Source organism: Opisthocomus hoazin, chromosome 22 (genome assembly GCF_030867145.1).
Source record: "Opisthocomus hoazin isolate bOpiHoa1 chromosome 22, bOpiHoa1.hap1, whole genome shotgun sequence".
In the NCBI taxonomy this organism is placed as follows: domain Eukaryota; kingdom Metazoa; phylum Chordata; class Aves; order Opisthocomiformes; family Opisthocomidae; genus Opisthocomus; species Opisthocomus hoazin.
The window spans coordinates 1,330,526-1,345,421 of NC_134435.1; the positions used below are offsets into that span (position 1 = coordinate 1,330,526).

The 14,896-nt window shown below is 60.0% G+C and overlaps 1 protein-coding gene across 5 annotated transcripts in view; it reads right to left on the reverse strand.

The window, feature by feature from the left end:
• ARHGAP26 (Rho GTPase activating protein 26) overlaps positions 1–14,896 on the reverse strand; it is a 141,164-nt gene that overhangs the window by 28,444 nt on the left and 97,824 nt on the right. For all 5 annotated transcript variants that reach the window (XM_075441398.1, XM_075441396.1, XM_075441397.1 and 2 more), the window contains exons 19-20: positions 8,538–8,676; positions 2,638–2,791 (exon numbers count right to left, since the gene is read on the reverse strand). In XM_075441398.1, coding sequence (XP_075297513.1) covers positions 2,638–2,791; positions 8,538–8,676 — 293 coding nt within the window. The remainder of the gene's footprint in view (positions 1–2,637; positions 2,792–8,537; positions 8,677–14,896) is intronic.

Below are 14,896 nucleotides of genomic sequence, written 5' to 3' on the forward strand. Positions count from 1 at the left end.
AAAACCCGCAGAAAATGGTGAAGAACGCAAGAAAAAACTCACACTCCTGAAGGTGAGCTCAAAGACGGGTCTCGCAGGACCGGCGGAGGACTCGCAGGTTTCTGCAGGAGCGCAGAGGGGAAGGCACCCTCCCCGCTGCCGCACACCCTAACTGTGGGTGCGGTAACTACAGGGGAGCCCCAGACCCCCTCACACGGCAGGAACAGATCCCACAGGCGGCTGCCGCGTGCGTCGCTGCCCGAGGCTTCCCACAAAGCCCCGTTACTCAGCCGGGTGCGACCCCGCAGCGGCTTCACACCGCTGTTACCGGGGCAGCCCCGCAGAGCGGCATCGGCACAGCCGCCGGGACCCCGGCCCCATCCAGACCCCGAGGGCCGCGGGGCAGGGCTGGGGGTAAACCCGCTGCCGCAGCCCTCCTCGCCCTCCTCATCCTCACCGCTGCGAACCGACACCCCCCGCAGAGCGCCGACACCCAGGGCAAAACACCACGCACCTGCCAAGGCCACGGGCACGGGCTTGTGCTCCGGGGCACGCGGGCAGAGGGGCTGAAGTGACGCCTACACACACTGCTGAAAGCGTGGAATGAAGCCGGATGCTTCATTTCTCATTGAAGGATTGGATTAAAGATGTTTGATTTGAGTATTTGGGGTTATAGAGAATATGTGGCATTATTCACCTCAAGACTCACTTTCCAACCTGCAGCTCAACGTGGACAGAAAACTGGCGTACTCCCGTGCGTGTACCAACGATCACGCATCCACGGGATTTCACAGAATCACAGAATCACAGAAGGGCATGACAATAATTTGAGGAATTGCACCAAACGCCGCGGAGCCATGAGAGCTGCCGGTGCTAATCTCTATTTCACTTCGCAAAAGTGCAAAGGCCCCTTAACCGGTGGCGAGCAAACGGTTTCCCTGCCGGTCTGCTCACTTAATTCCTCGGAAACAGCAAGATGTCTCTGCTCCCCAAAGCCTCACATAGCTTTAACTGATTTATTCCACTGAACTTCATGACGAATTCCTTAAAAAAAGAAATTATTAGGAAGAGGCAACTCTTGGAATCTGAAAAACTGTGAATTTGGCAAACCTTCCCCGTAAGCTCACAGCACGACTCAGGCTCACAAACCTTGCTGTATACTAAGTCACACCATTTTCTTCCCCTCGAAGGATAAATAAACTAAAAACGTTCTGCTGGGGAGCGGTATGTGACTGACTTCCAGAGCTTCAACCGGCAGTACAGGCACGAGACAGCGACGCATCGGTCCTCGGTACACCACATACATAAGGTATAACCTTAATTTAGAGGTGTCCTACCTTTTGGGTGCTCTGCTCTGCCCCCGCCACGCTCCTCGCGGGCGGCTTCCTGGCCGCGGGGGGATGCCCAGGCAGCAGGCGAGGAGCGGGGCTGAGCCCCGCACCCCGCGCCCGCAGCCAGCGCCGGGCGAGCTCGACGAGGGGCTGGGCGGTCTGGTACTCGGGCAGCTCGTGGGTTTAGCGGCAGGGATGATGGTGAGGAGAGAGGCAGAGCGGATGGATGGAAGCCAGAGCCTGTTCACATGCACTCAGCACCGCTGGCTGCTTGCTCCGTACTCACCTTTCCACCCGTGCAAACCGCTGCGGGCAGGGGTCTGAGCCGTCCCCACGCACTGGCAGCTTGGGGGCACCCCAGACCCCCCAGACCCCAACCCTTGCTGTCAACCAAGCCAACAGCACCACGTTTCACCACCTCCACCCTGGCACTCCCCCATTTCGAGTCCTTAGCAATCCTTCCGCCGATAACCAGGAGAAAGCAGCTATGGCAAAAATGTCACCGTCTGCTCTCCAGGGACGGGGGGCTTCTACGGCTCGGGGGGAACTGGCAGTGTGTGGAGCCCGTGGGAGGACCGGAGGGGTCGGAAGAAGGTCTCCCTTCACTGCGAAGGTCGCTGCACGTGGCGAGGCCATGAGCAGCATTTGGATGGGCCGAGCAGCGCCGGGGGGAAATCGGCTGCAGCTTGCAAGGGCTGCAACGGCCCTTGAGGATCTGAGCAGATCTTCACATGTGCGAGGAGGGGAGGGTCTGTGGGAAAATGCTATCGGGCCCGGCAGAGCCGCGGCAGGAAGGAAATTCCCCCAGCAGAGACGGCCATCGGCGCGAGGGCTCAGCTGTGTCAAGTTCAGGGGACTTCATAAATAACTCGGCCGTCCCCAGGGAGTCATTGCTAAGGTCGCTATTTTTTCCCTTGAACTTTCCAGATGAAGGAAGCAATAGCAGAAGCAATGGCACAGATTTGGCCGGAGATCAACTGTACTGACAACAGTCAAAGAATTTAACTCCGAAGAGAAGTCCTTTGTGCTCGCTGGAGTTATCACCAGACGGGTCGAGCAGTTCAAGCAGCAGCGTGGCGAGCTGCTCGAGAAACACTCCACACGCGCAAAGCAACCGAGCCGAAACTCGCCGGCAGACACAGCCCCCGGCAACCGGCTCCACCGTTCAGACCGAGCTAAAAATGCAGGGCACGCGCTAAGGGCCCATTAAAAATTAAAATGTTAAATTGTATTCTTCAACAAACTGCTGGGATTCGGAGTAAGAAACAGCCCTGATTAAAGCTTAAGGATGGAGAGCCTATAAAACACTAATTACCGCTGTACTTACAGTGAATTTGGCCTGTTGGGTTTAATTACTTCTAGTTCAAGATCACTTGAGTTCAGGCTGGGCTGGGGAGCGCTGTTGGAGTTGAGGACGCTGTTTGCGTTTGAAGAGATGACGGATTCCAGGCTGGAGTTGATGATACTGTTCCTGTTCTCCTCTAAAAAACACCAAAACCCAAGCATCATCAGCCACGGCACACGGCAGCCGCTGCGGACACAAGCAAAGAGCACAGCGCTGCGCTCCCCGTGACCACCCCTGCGCCAGCGCACCCGGGCAGCATCCCACCAGCGCCCAGAAGACGGGCACTCCGCAGTCACGTTTTTGAGATATTACACATTCAGCTATCAGGAATATCAGGCACTTTTCTTTCTTTAACATGCAGCTACATCTTACATTAACACCTTTTTCATTTTTCTCAAGGCATTAATATTTCGTGTTCCCAAAGACACGCGAAGTATCACACAACCTGCAAAAAAATGAAAATGCAAACCACATCCAGGGACGGATTTCTCTGCGACTGAACTCACCTGCCAAGGGCCCGAGCACTTGCGTGAGAGAGCAGGGTACCATTTTAGAACAAGAAAAGGACAGATCACCCAGTTGAAGTTTATCTCAGCAAAAAACGCTGCAGCCTAGGACCTGGTGTCAACTCCTATCAAGCTCTCCTGGCCAGGTCCACAAGGACAGAGCGGACGGGGTCTCCGCTCCATTTCAGCTCAGCTCTTCCGAAATGCAGAGCGGCTGCGGGTCAGAAACCCGGCTTCAGGTCTGCTCCGAAACAGTGCCTCGCGCCCGCTGCCGCCGGAGTGCCGGCGGACCGTGCCAGGGCAGCGCCGGCGCTGCTCTGCTACAACCTGGAGCTTCCGCCGAGTCCCTTGCTTCCCTTGATCATATTCCATTACGAGACTTCCCTCTTATTTGCGTAACTTCAGCTGCGAGGAGTGAAAATATTATGCATCCCAAGCAGACATCCGCAGCACGGGCTCCCTCCTCAGCACTATGCCAAATTACCTACAATCACGATAATTCATTTTCATGAGATGTCTTTTCCGTATAAGCAGTAATTGTAATTGTGAGAACCACTTATCTCCACTGACGGCAGGGAAAGCAGCCCCACTGCTGAGAACTGCTACTCTGTGAGGGCCTTTCCTCAAAGGCAGGCACCTGCCGGAAAACCTACTGAGTCCGACTTCCACGATCAATCTTCCAAAAATGACTTTTCCAGTGCACGCTGATATGATCAAATCGCTACCAAAAAGCACAGAGTAACAGGGAATCCCTTACTCTCAGCCCCTTTGAACCGTACACCTCTGCTTGCACTGGGAGGAGGACGCGTTGCACTCCTCTGCACCCTGCCCGCGTAAGGCAGGGTGACAGAGTGCAGCAGGACCTCCTGGGACCGGCGAGCAGCTCGCCCGGAGCCCCAGCAGACAGGACCCGTCTCCGCTGCGCGGCACGGCTCGGCAGCGGCGCTGTGCCCGGCGCAGAGCGGCACGGCGGGGCCGCTGCTCCAGAGAGAAAGGTCACATTCTGTCGCTCGAGTTGCTGCCTCTTCCCGGTACCTGGGCAAAATGAGCACCTACCTGGCAGCGAGACAGGGCTAAAACGTGGTGTAGCTCAGGATGAGCGTATCTTCCAGCCAAAGCCAAGGTAACTCTGTTAGTACATGTCAGCGGGTTCCTGACACTGCACTGCGTTCACCTCAACCTCCAACGAGCCCCCGAGGGAACCAGCAGCCCACGCACTTCTCTGTGCCCTCCTCTGTGCCTCCAAAGCACCGAGCTGGATTTTCTGCCCAGCCACGGTTTCCAACTCAGCACCATCCCACAGGTCAAAAGGAAAATGCAAACGCTCTCCTCAGCTCGGAGCCGTGCGGCGGCTCCGACCACGAGCCGTGCTTTCCCGAAACCAGGTCAGCAAAGCTCGTAACGACGAGCGACTTCCCCGAGAGGCAGGTCCTCTGACACGAAGCTCTGAGCTCGCCAAAGCCCACCCGGGCCTCAGAAGGGAAAGGAACTTTGTGATGAAAAACATTACCCACGCAGAAGGTGAGAAGAGGCAAAAGTGGGGAAAAGCAGGGTGCTGACCTCCACCAACACCGGCAGGCAGATGTGAGCGCCAGCAGATGAAGTCAGAGAGAAATCCAGCTGCCTACGGACCTGACAACCCCAGCAGGCCAACCCCAGCCGCTCCCCTCTCCCGGCACCTCCGGGAACAGGTCCCGGGGGCAGCCCGGCTCCCAGCGCGGGGACGTGGCCGAGCCCTCCGACTGCCCACGCCGAGCCTGGCGAGCTGCTTGGAGCGGCCGTGCCAGAGGCTGTGCAGAGCACGGACCTGAGCTGCTGGAGTGCCGTTTAACACCTCTTCTGATGTCCAAACATCTTCTGCCCCGGGCTGAAGTCCGAAAATCAGCTCAGTAAGCCTGACGAACCCGTGCCAGCTGCCTGTGCGACCTCAGAGACAGCCGCAGCCAGGAGCGAACTGAAGCCCCTGTCAGCCAAGGAACTGAAGTGCTTCATCTAACGAGGAAGGGAGATGAACGGCAGAATCTGAAACTTGCTTTATTTTATTTCCTCCTTTTCAAAAGGCTGATGCTGTATTTTGCTCCATGTTCACGTGAAGGATTCCTCCCTGTGAGATTTACTTTGGTCTTACAGCCAGGAGAGCAGGACCGCCCACCAGCCACGGCGTTTCTCCTCCGTCGCGCAGCAGAGCCACCTCGCCCACGGCCTGCGGAGCCGGGCACGCGGGGGTCACAGCCAGCCAGGCTCTCGCTGCAGACCACCGGTCCCAGCCCCTGCCACCGGCCCTGCCTCCCGGCTGCACCTCCTCTCGCCGGCACCGTGGCCCCGCTCCTGCCGACCAGAGAGCTACCGCTAACGAACCACACCAGCAGCTCCCCTCCACGACCCCCAAACCACCTTGCTGGAAAGGAGGGGCTTACGGGAGAGCTCGACTCGTCCGTCCTTCGCAGCCCTCCCGTCGCTGAACGGCTCAGCCGGTCTCAGTCTCCTCTCCCCCAGCTCCAGAAGCAGCAACGCGGCAAAGCGAGTTTGGGTTTTCCCCGCTCGCCCAAACCCCGGGGAATCCTAACGGGGAGCACAGAGCCGTGGAGCCTCGCCGCAGGCCCCGGCTCCCTGGGCTCGGCTCCGGCCATCGCCGCGCCGTGCCAGCGCTCCTGGCTCCCCGCCGTCCGCCGGGACCGCCGAGGCGATGGCAGAAGCGCCCTGCGCAGCAGAACAGGAGCCCAGCGCCAAGACGCCGCTTCTAACGAAGAGCTGGCAAGGAACACACCGGTGGACTCGCCGTGTTAACGACCCTCGTCTCACCGTACCCGCTCAGCTCCGGGGTCAGTTGTGGACAGAAACGGGAATGCTTAACAACCAAATAATCACTGTAATTATCTAATCTGCTCTCCTGCATGATTCTGTCTGTTGAACACTAATTTCTGACTTACTTGCAGCTTTGTATGATGAACTCTAGTGAAAATTTTAGAAAGATACTTGACTTTGATGAACAGATTTCAAGTAATGGAAAATTCACTGCTCCACTTAACTTCTTTCCATGGTTAAGTTGCTCTCAGTCTCAAAACACGTGCACTCCGTTTCCATTTTCAGCGTGTCCAGCTTCAAATTCCAGCTATGAGATCTTACTCTGTCTTTGTTTCGCAGCTGAAGGGCTCCCGCGGCACGTCGGCAGCGTTCCCGCTGTGCTCGGGGCTGCTCTGAGCCGCCTTCACCTCTTCCCATCCGCACCACCGTGCCCACGGGCGTCAGGGCTCCCTGCCCCTGCTCCCGGTGAACCCGGGCAGTGTCCGCGTCACAGCGGAGCGGTGTCTGCGTCACGGCTCAGGACACGCTGCAGACGCGGCCCTCGGCTCGGCCTGAGCTGCTGTCCCAGCCCCACGTCGAGCCCTGCCCCGTCTCCAGGCCAGCAGGGAAGGAAACCTCACGTTGTTCCTCAGCTGGCAGCGCAGCAGGGCTGGCAAACCCCGAACAAAACGGTAGTGGCTTCCCCTAGACACAGGAGGTTAGAGACCATCGGAGGAAAGCTGCTAAAACATCGCTTCTTGCGGGAAGAAATAAATGCAGAAATAAATCAGTGCACTCCGTCCAGGCAAGCGGAGGGCGGCACAGGAAGGGTCCGGCAGCCGGGCGACTCCAGAGTCTACCAAGCAACCGCTCAGGCAGCAGCAAATAAATCACTTTGGCTGAAATTTTTCAAAAGCAGCTTTGGACATCTGAGGCTCCACGGAGAGTCGTGTGACACGCCATTTCCAGAGCACGCTCTGGTGCTGCCACTGCGTCCTCAAACCCACGTGTAGCGTCACGCCGTCCTCCGCAACGAGTGCCTGACAACCAACGGCCACTCCACCACAGGCAGAGAAGCCCACGCGTTCTGAGAGTCAGCAAAGCGCACGGCAGCGGCTCCGTCCAGCCGGCCGGTCCCAGGGCAGCCCGAGGCGAGCGTGGGGAGCGCACGGCCAGGAGCAACGGGAGAGCTGGGACCGGGCTGACGCCATGCCGTGAAGCAACGGCCTGAGCAGCCCCATCCCTGCTGCCCCGCGAGCAGGGCCGGGGCATGGACCCCCACACCCAAACACCCGGAGCACCCACCAGTGACAGAAACGGGGAGGGGATCTTCAACGTTTTCCACCTGCTGTGGCACATGGCCCTCAGACAAATGCAGAGCCTCCGGGCTGAGTTTTCGTGCCTGTAAAAGGCAAAGTGCCCGTGGGCACCCACCGAGGGTCACCCTTTGGGGACGCAGGCGGGCGCCCGCTCTCGCCACAGAATCCCAGAATCCCAGCATGGCAGGGGCTGGCAGGGCCCTCTGGGATCCCCCAGCCCAACCCCCTGCCCAAGCAGGGTCACCCAGAGCAGGCTGCACAGGACCTTGTCCAGGCGGGGCTGGAATATCTCCAGAGAAGGAGACTCCACAGCCTCCCTGGGCAGCCTGGGCCAGGGCTCCGGCACCCTCAGAGAGAAGAAGTTCTTCCTCGGGTTCAGCTGGAGCTTCCTCTGCTCCAGTTTGTGCCCGTTGCCCCTTGTCCTGTCGCTGGGCACCACTGGAAAGAGGCTGGCCCCGTCCTCCTGACCCCCACCCTGCAGATATTTAGAGGCATTTCTAAGGTCCCCTCTCAGCCTTCTCTTCTCCAGGCTGAACAAGCCCAGCTCCCTCAGCCTCTCCTCGTAGGAGAGATGCTCCAGTCCCCTCCTCATCCTCGTAGCCCTCTGCTGGGCTCTCTCCAGTAGCTCCTCATCTTTCTGGAACTGGGGAGCCCAGCACTGGACACAGCACTGCAGATGGGGCCTCACTAGGGCAGAGCAGAGGGGGAGGAGAACCTCCCTCGACCTGCTGGCCACACTCCTCCTAATGCACCCCAGGATCCCAGTGGCCTTCTTGGCACCCAGGGCACGCTGCTGGCTCATGGTCACCTTGTTGTCCCCCAGCACTCCCAGTCCCTCTCCGCAGAGCTGCTCTCCAGCAGGTCCGCCCCAGCCTGTACTGGTGCCTGGGGTTGTTCCTCCCCAGGTGCAGGACCCTGCCCTTGCCCTTGTTGAACCTCATCAGGTTCCTCTGTGCCCAACTCAGCAGCAGCTCGGCTCGGCAGCTGGCCGAGGAACACGAGCTGGGGAACGCGCAGGGCCCGGCCGGCGCGGAAGGGACAGCAACACTTCATACTGCGCTAACGCAGCCTCGACTCCTGCCCTGGTCCAGGGCCTGGATCCCGAGGAATCTTCCCCCTCCCCATCAACGCGACAGCAGAGGAAACCGAAGCCTGGTCCTGCTCCGGGAATCTCTTCCACTGATGGCAGTAAAATCGCCCAGGAATGGCATGGGAATTCCAATGCACCAGTCGCAACTCGGGAAGAAGCCGTGTCAGGCGGCGCGGCACTTACGCTTCTCGCCGGGCTGCGCGGTGTGGAACAGCGTCAGCGGTCTCTCGCTGCACGAGGGAGGCTTCGAGTCCGTGCTCTTCTTGCGAGAGAGCAGCAGCTGCGAGTTCGACGGCGGAGTCTCCGGCACCGTGTTAAATATCTGTTAAAAATAATAAACAGGTAGATTTTGGCATCACCCCTTCGGACAGCCCAGTGCCTACCTGCCCGTCTGCGCCGCGCCGCGGCCGCCCCGCAGAGCAGCGTGGAAGGGAGCCGCGCGCTCAGCGAGGCGACGCTTTGGGCGCAGATTCCTAAATTCCACCCTCCCGCCCCGCCTGCGCTCCCCTTCTCTCCTCTCCACCCAAGGCGCTTGCTGAAGCTGTGAAGAACCCCGGTAACCCAGCACCCTGCGGATCTGGCGAGGGCGCGCGGTGCCCGGCGGCGATGGTGAGCGGGCCCCGGGCACGGCGAGTCGGCGCGTCCCCGCGCACGCTCCCCCGCCGAGCCCTCGCACCCGCTGACGCCGACCAGCTCGGGAACGCCTCCGTGACGCCCAGCCGCCGCTGTCAGAACACTGAGCAATCACATTTTTCTCCAGGGGATGGAATTCCAAAACTGCACGATCCCGAAGAGCTGCGGTTTCGCTCGTCGCTGATCTTTGGCTATTTATCGATTCTTTCCTGGAACGTCGGGCGCGGACAGCGCTGCCTCCAGACCACCTCTCGCCAGGTCTCCCCTCGCTGGGGTGCATTAACCCTCACCCCCCAGCGTCCCTCCCGGCCCTGCCGGGCAGCCGACCGCGTTGCCAGCCGCGGAGCCGTGCTGCGGAGGCGGCTCGCTGCTCACGGTGCCAGCGAGGCCATGGCCGCGGCTCCCCGGCAGCCCTCGCCATGCCGAAAGGCTCCCGGTGCCGCCTGCCAGCGAGCGGGAGCAGCCGCCAGCGCCTAACGGGCTTGTTTGGTCTAACGGCAAGAAAATCCTCACGCACCGAGAGAAACCCTCCGCGCCCATTTCTGCAAATCAACGCCACGGAGCCAAGCTGCGTTAGCCAAAAATGTCAGTGTCACAGCCCTCCCCGACACACGAAGGGGTGGCTGTGAAGGTGGGGTCTGCCTGCGCGTGGCTGGGCCGGCTGCGAGACCGAGGAGCACGGCTGCTGCCCTTCCCGGGAGCTCTGCCGAGCTCATCCGCACGTCCCTCCCGGGCTTCCGGATCAGCGGAGGGAGAAGCAGCCCAAGCTGCGTTTCTGCGTGCGGCACCGCTCGCCTTCGCCCCGCACACGGCTGCCCGCTGCCGGTCCCACCGCCACGGCGGCTCTGTCCCGGCTGCCCACGGGAACGGGGGGACCGCGGGCTCCCCAGCCCCTTGCACGGCTGCTGCGCCCTGCTCCTTGCACCCCAGCAGCCCTCCCTGCACCCCAACACCCCTCCCTGCACCCTGCAGCTGTCTCTGCACCCCAACAGCCCTTCCCACACCCCAACAGCCCGCCCCACACCCCAACAGCCCTCCCGCACCCCAACAGCCCTCCCTGCATCCCAGCAGTGCTACCTGCACCCTAACACCCCTCCCCGCACCCCAGCAGCCCTTCCGCACCCCAACACCCCTCCCGGCACGGCGCAGGCTGGCGGGTCCCGGTTAGCAGGGCTGCTGGCAGCGCGTTGCTCGCCCGTCAGGACTCCACAGAGCTGCCCGTGGTGCGGGGTTTGGCCCCGGCCGCCGGGCCCGCGGCGGGTGCCCCTCGCTCTGCGTGCCAAGCGCAGCTTCCCCGGGGCAGGGTCCTCGGCGCGGGGTGGGACATCGGCACCAGGGGCACCTCGCCGGCCCTGGGCCCCGCTCCCCACACCCAGCACAGCCACTGCTTGCTGGAACACGCTCTTGCTTTCCAATTGCTTTTCAATAGTCAACTCTACTTGGGAAATACAACGAAATATATAAATCAAGGAAAAGTATTGATTTATGAACTTTGTTTTGTGCGATGATTTCCCACAGCGCGCTTGAAAACAAACTTCCAGCTTTCCATTCCCTTTCTTCGGTCTTTAATAAGAGAAGATACATATGCTCTTAAATTATGAGCTCTGCAACTACAACCAGCCCCAGCTTATGAGGAGGCTGCGTTTTGAAATGCAGTTGGAACATGGTTACGCAGTAATTTTACTAAAAACTCGAGCCCTTGGGTTTGCCATCCCTGCTCATGGCAGGGGGTTGGCACCAGATGCTCTTTATGGTCCCTTCCAACCCAAACCATTCAATGTTCTGACACAACTGCAGCTCTAAGGGCTCGATAAATCCGCTTCGGGCTACGTTATAAACGTCTCTCCTTCAGCCACAGCCTCACCCACGAGCGCCCTTCGCCCCTCGAGCAGCGAGCTCGCCAAGGAACCCTCGCTGCCGCAGCGGCACAGCCGGCAGCTCGCCTCGGGAGGTGGCAGCCCGCGGCGACGACGGCACGGCACAGCACGACATGGCACGGCACGACATGGCACGGCACGACATGGCATGGCACGGCACGGCACGGCACGACATGGCACGGCCTCCCAACGCAGCAGGAGCACCCATGTTTCCCCGGGACGGTCTTTGACCAGGAATCTCCCCGGTGACCCAGCCCTGCTACGCATCTCCACGGAGATGACGCCGGCGGAACGCGGAGGCAGGGCTATTAAAAGCCGCTCTCTCCCACCTCGGAGCGGCACAAGGCACACAGGCTAAATTTAGCCGCTCACGGTGGAGAAAAGTCAATTAACAGCTACGTTTTAAAAAGCACAGCGCTGATTTTGAAGGTCCACGGAGAGACCCCAAGAACTACACGATGAACAGCTCGCTGGAGATGCGACTTGGCCGTTCTTGTGTCGCAGGAAACGGCACCGCTCTCGGCAGCAGCGAGGGAAACCGGCACTGCCGGTCCCAAACCTCCTGCCTCCACCTCCCTCAGCTCAGGCACCGCTCGAACAAAACCCCCCCCCTCTTCTTCACAGGAAAACTTCTCAGGTTGGGTTCATTTTTTAATTTAACGAGAACAGCCGAGACGTGCTCCTCCCTGCGCAAACCTGTGTTACAGCCCTCCCAGCCACCGAGTCCAATTAACGGGGAGGGAGACAGTTTAATAGCCCGAGTGGGAGAGGAGCAGCCAGGACTCATAAATCACATTTACAGCCGCACCACGCGCCCTCGGCCTGACGCAACCGGCGATTTCGCCGCTCCACACCACCTTCTCCCCTGCCCGCAACTCTGCGGAGGCCCGGGGGGACCTCACCTCGGATGGAAGCCGAAAGGCTGAACGAAACCCCTGAAGGAAACCCACCCGGTGCCGCTGCACCCTTCCTCCTGCTCCTCCTCCAGACACCGGCCCCGTGGCCCCCCCACCGGCGCTGAGGACCGGGGGGTCTGCCCAGCGCCGACGGCTGCCGCGCGGCAGGGAGAGGGATGGGGGACGTGTGCTTTCCACGGGTTGGGGAGGAACCGCTGGCCGCCGCGCCGTGGGCATCGCTGGGGCCGGGGATGGTGCCCCCTCCCCGCAGCCCAGCACCCGCCGGAGGATCCCCTGGCGCCTGGCACCCATCACCCCGTTACGCCCGTTTTCCTACGCAGCAGCTGAGACCCAGCGAGGTCGGGTGTCCTGCCCCAGGACAGCAGCTTCCCAAGGCCCACCCACTGGTCTCTGCTCGGTGCAGTCCCACGTGCGGAGCTGGGACTCGCTCGAGGAAACGGGAGAAGAAGCAGCTGCTGTGATGTTCAGACTGTCGGTGGCACAAGGTCTTACGTGAGGACCGGCTAAAACCATTGCCAGCAGCATGGCTGAACGTTTCAGCTAACTGCAGACAGGAACAAACCACCGACGAGGTGCTGCGGGCACTGGCTGTAGCACTAGTCCTTACCGAGTGCTGCTCCTTCGCCGAGGCCGGTGTTTGGGTCGTGTAACCCCTGCTCAGACCCGTCTCCTGCTTGTCACCAGCACTGGCTGCATTAACATTTCACCTGGGCACCCTCCTGTCGGCCGCGAACATCGTCCAGACAGGAAATCAATCCCCTAACCTTGTAACACCGCAGAACAACGGCCTCTTCCAGAGAGCTAGAAAAACGTAAGCTTCGGAAAAGAAAATGGATGGACATCGGCATCTGTCAGATGCAATCGTATTTCAATATTACCCTTGGCTAAGTTTTCATTTTCAAACCAGAACTGTGGTGTGAAACGGCAATCACCTGAGGGACCAGGCACACAGCGCAGCATCCCTGGGGCGTCTCTGCGCAGGGTGCGTTCTCGGTGTGCCTGTCGTGGCAGCACCCAGAGCCGCCGCAGAAAAATCACCTGCTCCAGTTAATTGTACCTAATCAGGATCTATTTTACAACACCTTACCTCAATGCACTGTACTCACAGACACACACAGAGAAGGCTGAGGACCGCTAACGGATGAGCCTTGTGAAGCAGCAGTCTGGCACTTCGCTGGTCCGTTGGGCAGTGCTGGGAGCCGAGAGCCGGGCACGTTGCTCCCGCTCGGCTTCTTCAGGGTTCCCGCTGGCTGCACTGGAACATCTGGCAGGCAAAGGGAGCCGCCAGCCCCCCCCTCCCCGATCCATACTCGTCCCAACACTACCCCACGTTTCCAGCAGAGCTGGTGTCAGCACAGCCCACGGGAATCGCCCACAGCGGCGGCTGCAATCACAGAGAGCAACGCACGCGCTGCGACACCTCAACATGCAGAGACCTTCTCCAGGAGAACATGTCCGAGCAGCTTTAGGAACCGTCTCGGAGTTTGTGGCTGCTACTGCGAGTACAACAAACCATTTGGATGCGAGACCTGGAAACCTGTTCAATCTCCAGAAACAATCTAACTTTCTGGATCGTACACAGGGTTTAATGGTCTGTGTCGGGCGCTCACAGAGCAAACCGTAATTCACCCGTGGTTCCTGGAACCTCCAGAAAGTCCCTGTTCTGCTGACTACCACTCCAATTCCGCACGGGAAGCGCTGCGTGCGCAGGGCACACGCTAATCCGGAGGCACCGCCGCCGTGGCACCCAGCGAGGACACCCTGCAGCATCCTTCGCCGACAGTTTTATGGCTTCGGGACAAATGCTTCTCCCCAAGGATAATCTGAGGTGGCAGGCGAGCCACGTCTAGGTGGGGTGGCTGCGAACGCAGGCAGGCGAGCAGGGATCGCTGACTAACCCCCCCAGACCCCCCATGGCCCGGCAATCAGCTAAGTGGCCGCGCAAACAAGCCGCCAGCAGTTATTCCGACCGAGACATGTCATCACCAAGCCTGCTGGTGTTTTTTTTTTGGTTACACAATGACAACAGCAATTTCGACGGGAGAGGCATTCCATTTACCTGGGGGAGACATAATGCAACCCCAGCCGGCTGCTGACTGCCAGGAACCATTCAAATCAATTCCATTTCCCCTGCGAACGTCCTGAATCACGAACAGCGTCTGAGTCACCGGTGTAAAACAACAGCAGGCGCCGGCAGCCCGCGCGCTGCTCATCACCCACGGCAGCTCCTGCGGGGAGCAACCAGCGAGCGCGAAGCCACTCAAATTAAGAAATACACCGAAGCGAAGCAGTCCTACGGGGGGACGGCCAAGAAAGCCAATGGGATCCTGGGGTGCATCAAGAAGAGTGTGGCCAGCAGGGTGAGGGAGGTTCTCCTTCCCCTCTACACTACCCTGGTGAGGCCTCATCTGGAGTACTGTGTCCAGTTCTGGGCTCCCCAGTTCAAGAAAGATGAGGAGCTACTGGAGAGAGTCCAGCGGAGGGCTACGAGGATGGTGAGGGGACTGGAGCATCTCTCCTACAAGGAATGGCTGAGGGAGCTGGGCTTGTTCAGCCTGGAGAAGAGAAGGCTGAGAGGGGACCTTATAAATGCCTACGAATATCTGCAGGGTGGGTGTCAGGAGGACGGGGCCAAGCTCTTTTCAGTGGTGCCCAGCGACAGGACAAGGGGCAATGGGCACAAACTGAGGCACAGGAAGTTCCGTCTGAACATGAGGAAGAACTTCTTCCCTCTGAGGGTGACGGAGCCCTGGCCCAGGCTGCCCAGGGAGGCTGTGGAGTCTCCTTCTCTGGAGATATTCAAGACCCACCTGGACAAGGTCCTGTGCAGCCTGCTCTAGGTGACCCTGCTTCAGCAGGAGGGTTGGACTAGATGACCCACAGAGGTCCCTTCCAACCCCTACTATTCTGTGATTCTGTGATTCTGGGAGCTGAACTGGCGCTGACGCTGTGTGGAGGAGCTCTTCCTCTCCCGGAGCTACCTCTTCCCACCTCCCTCCTTCCCAGCACCTTTTCCCTGGGGACAAGGGGACACGGGCTGATGGTGCTTCGCTCGCAGCACCCTCGTGCGACGTGGCAGCCGCAGACGGCCCCGGCCCCGTAAGCCCTGCGAGCC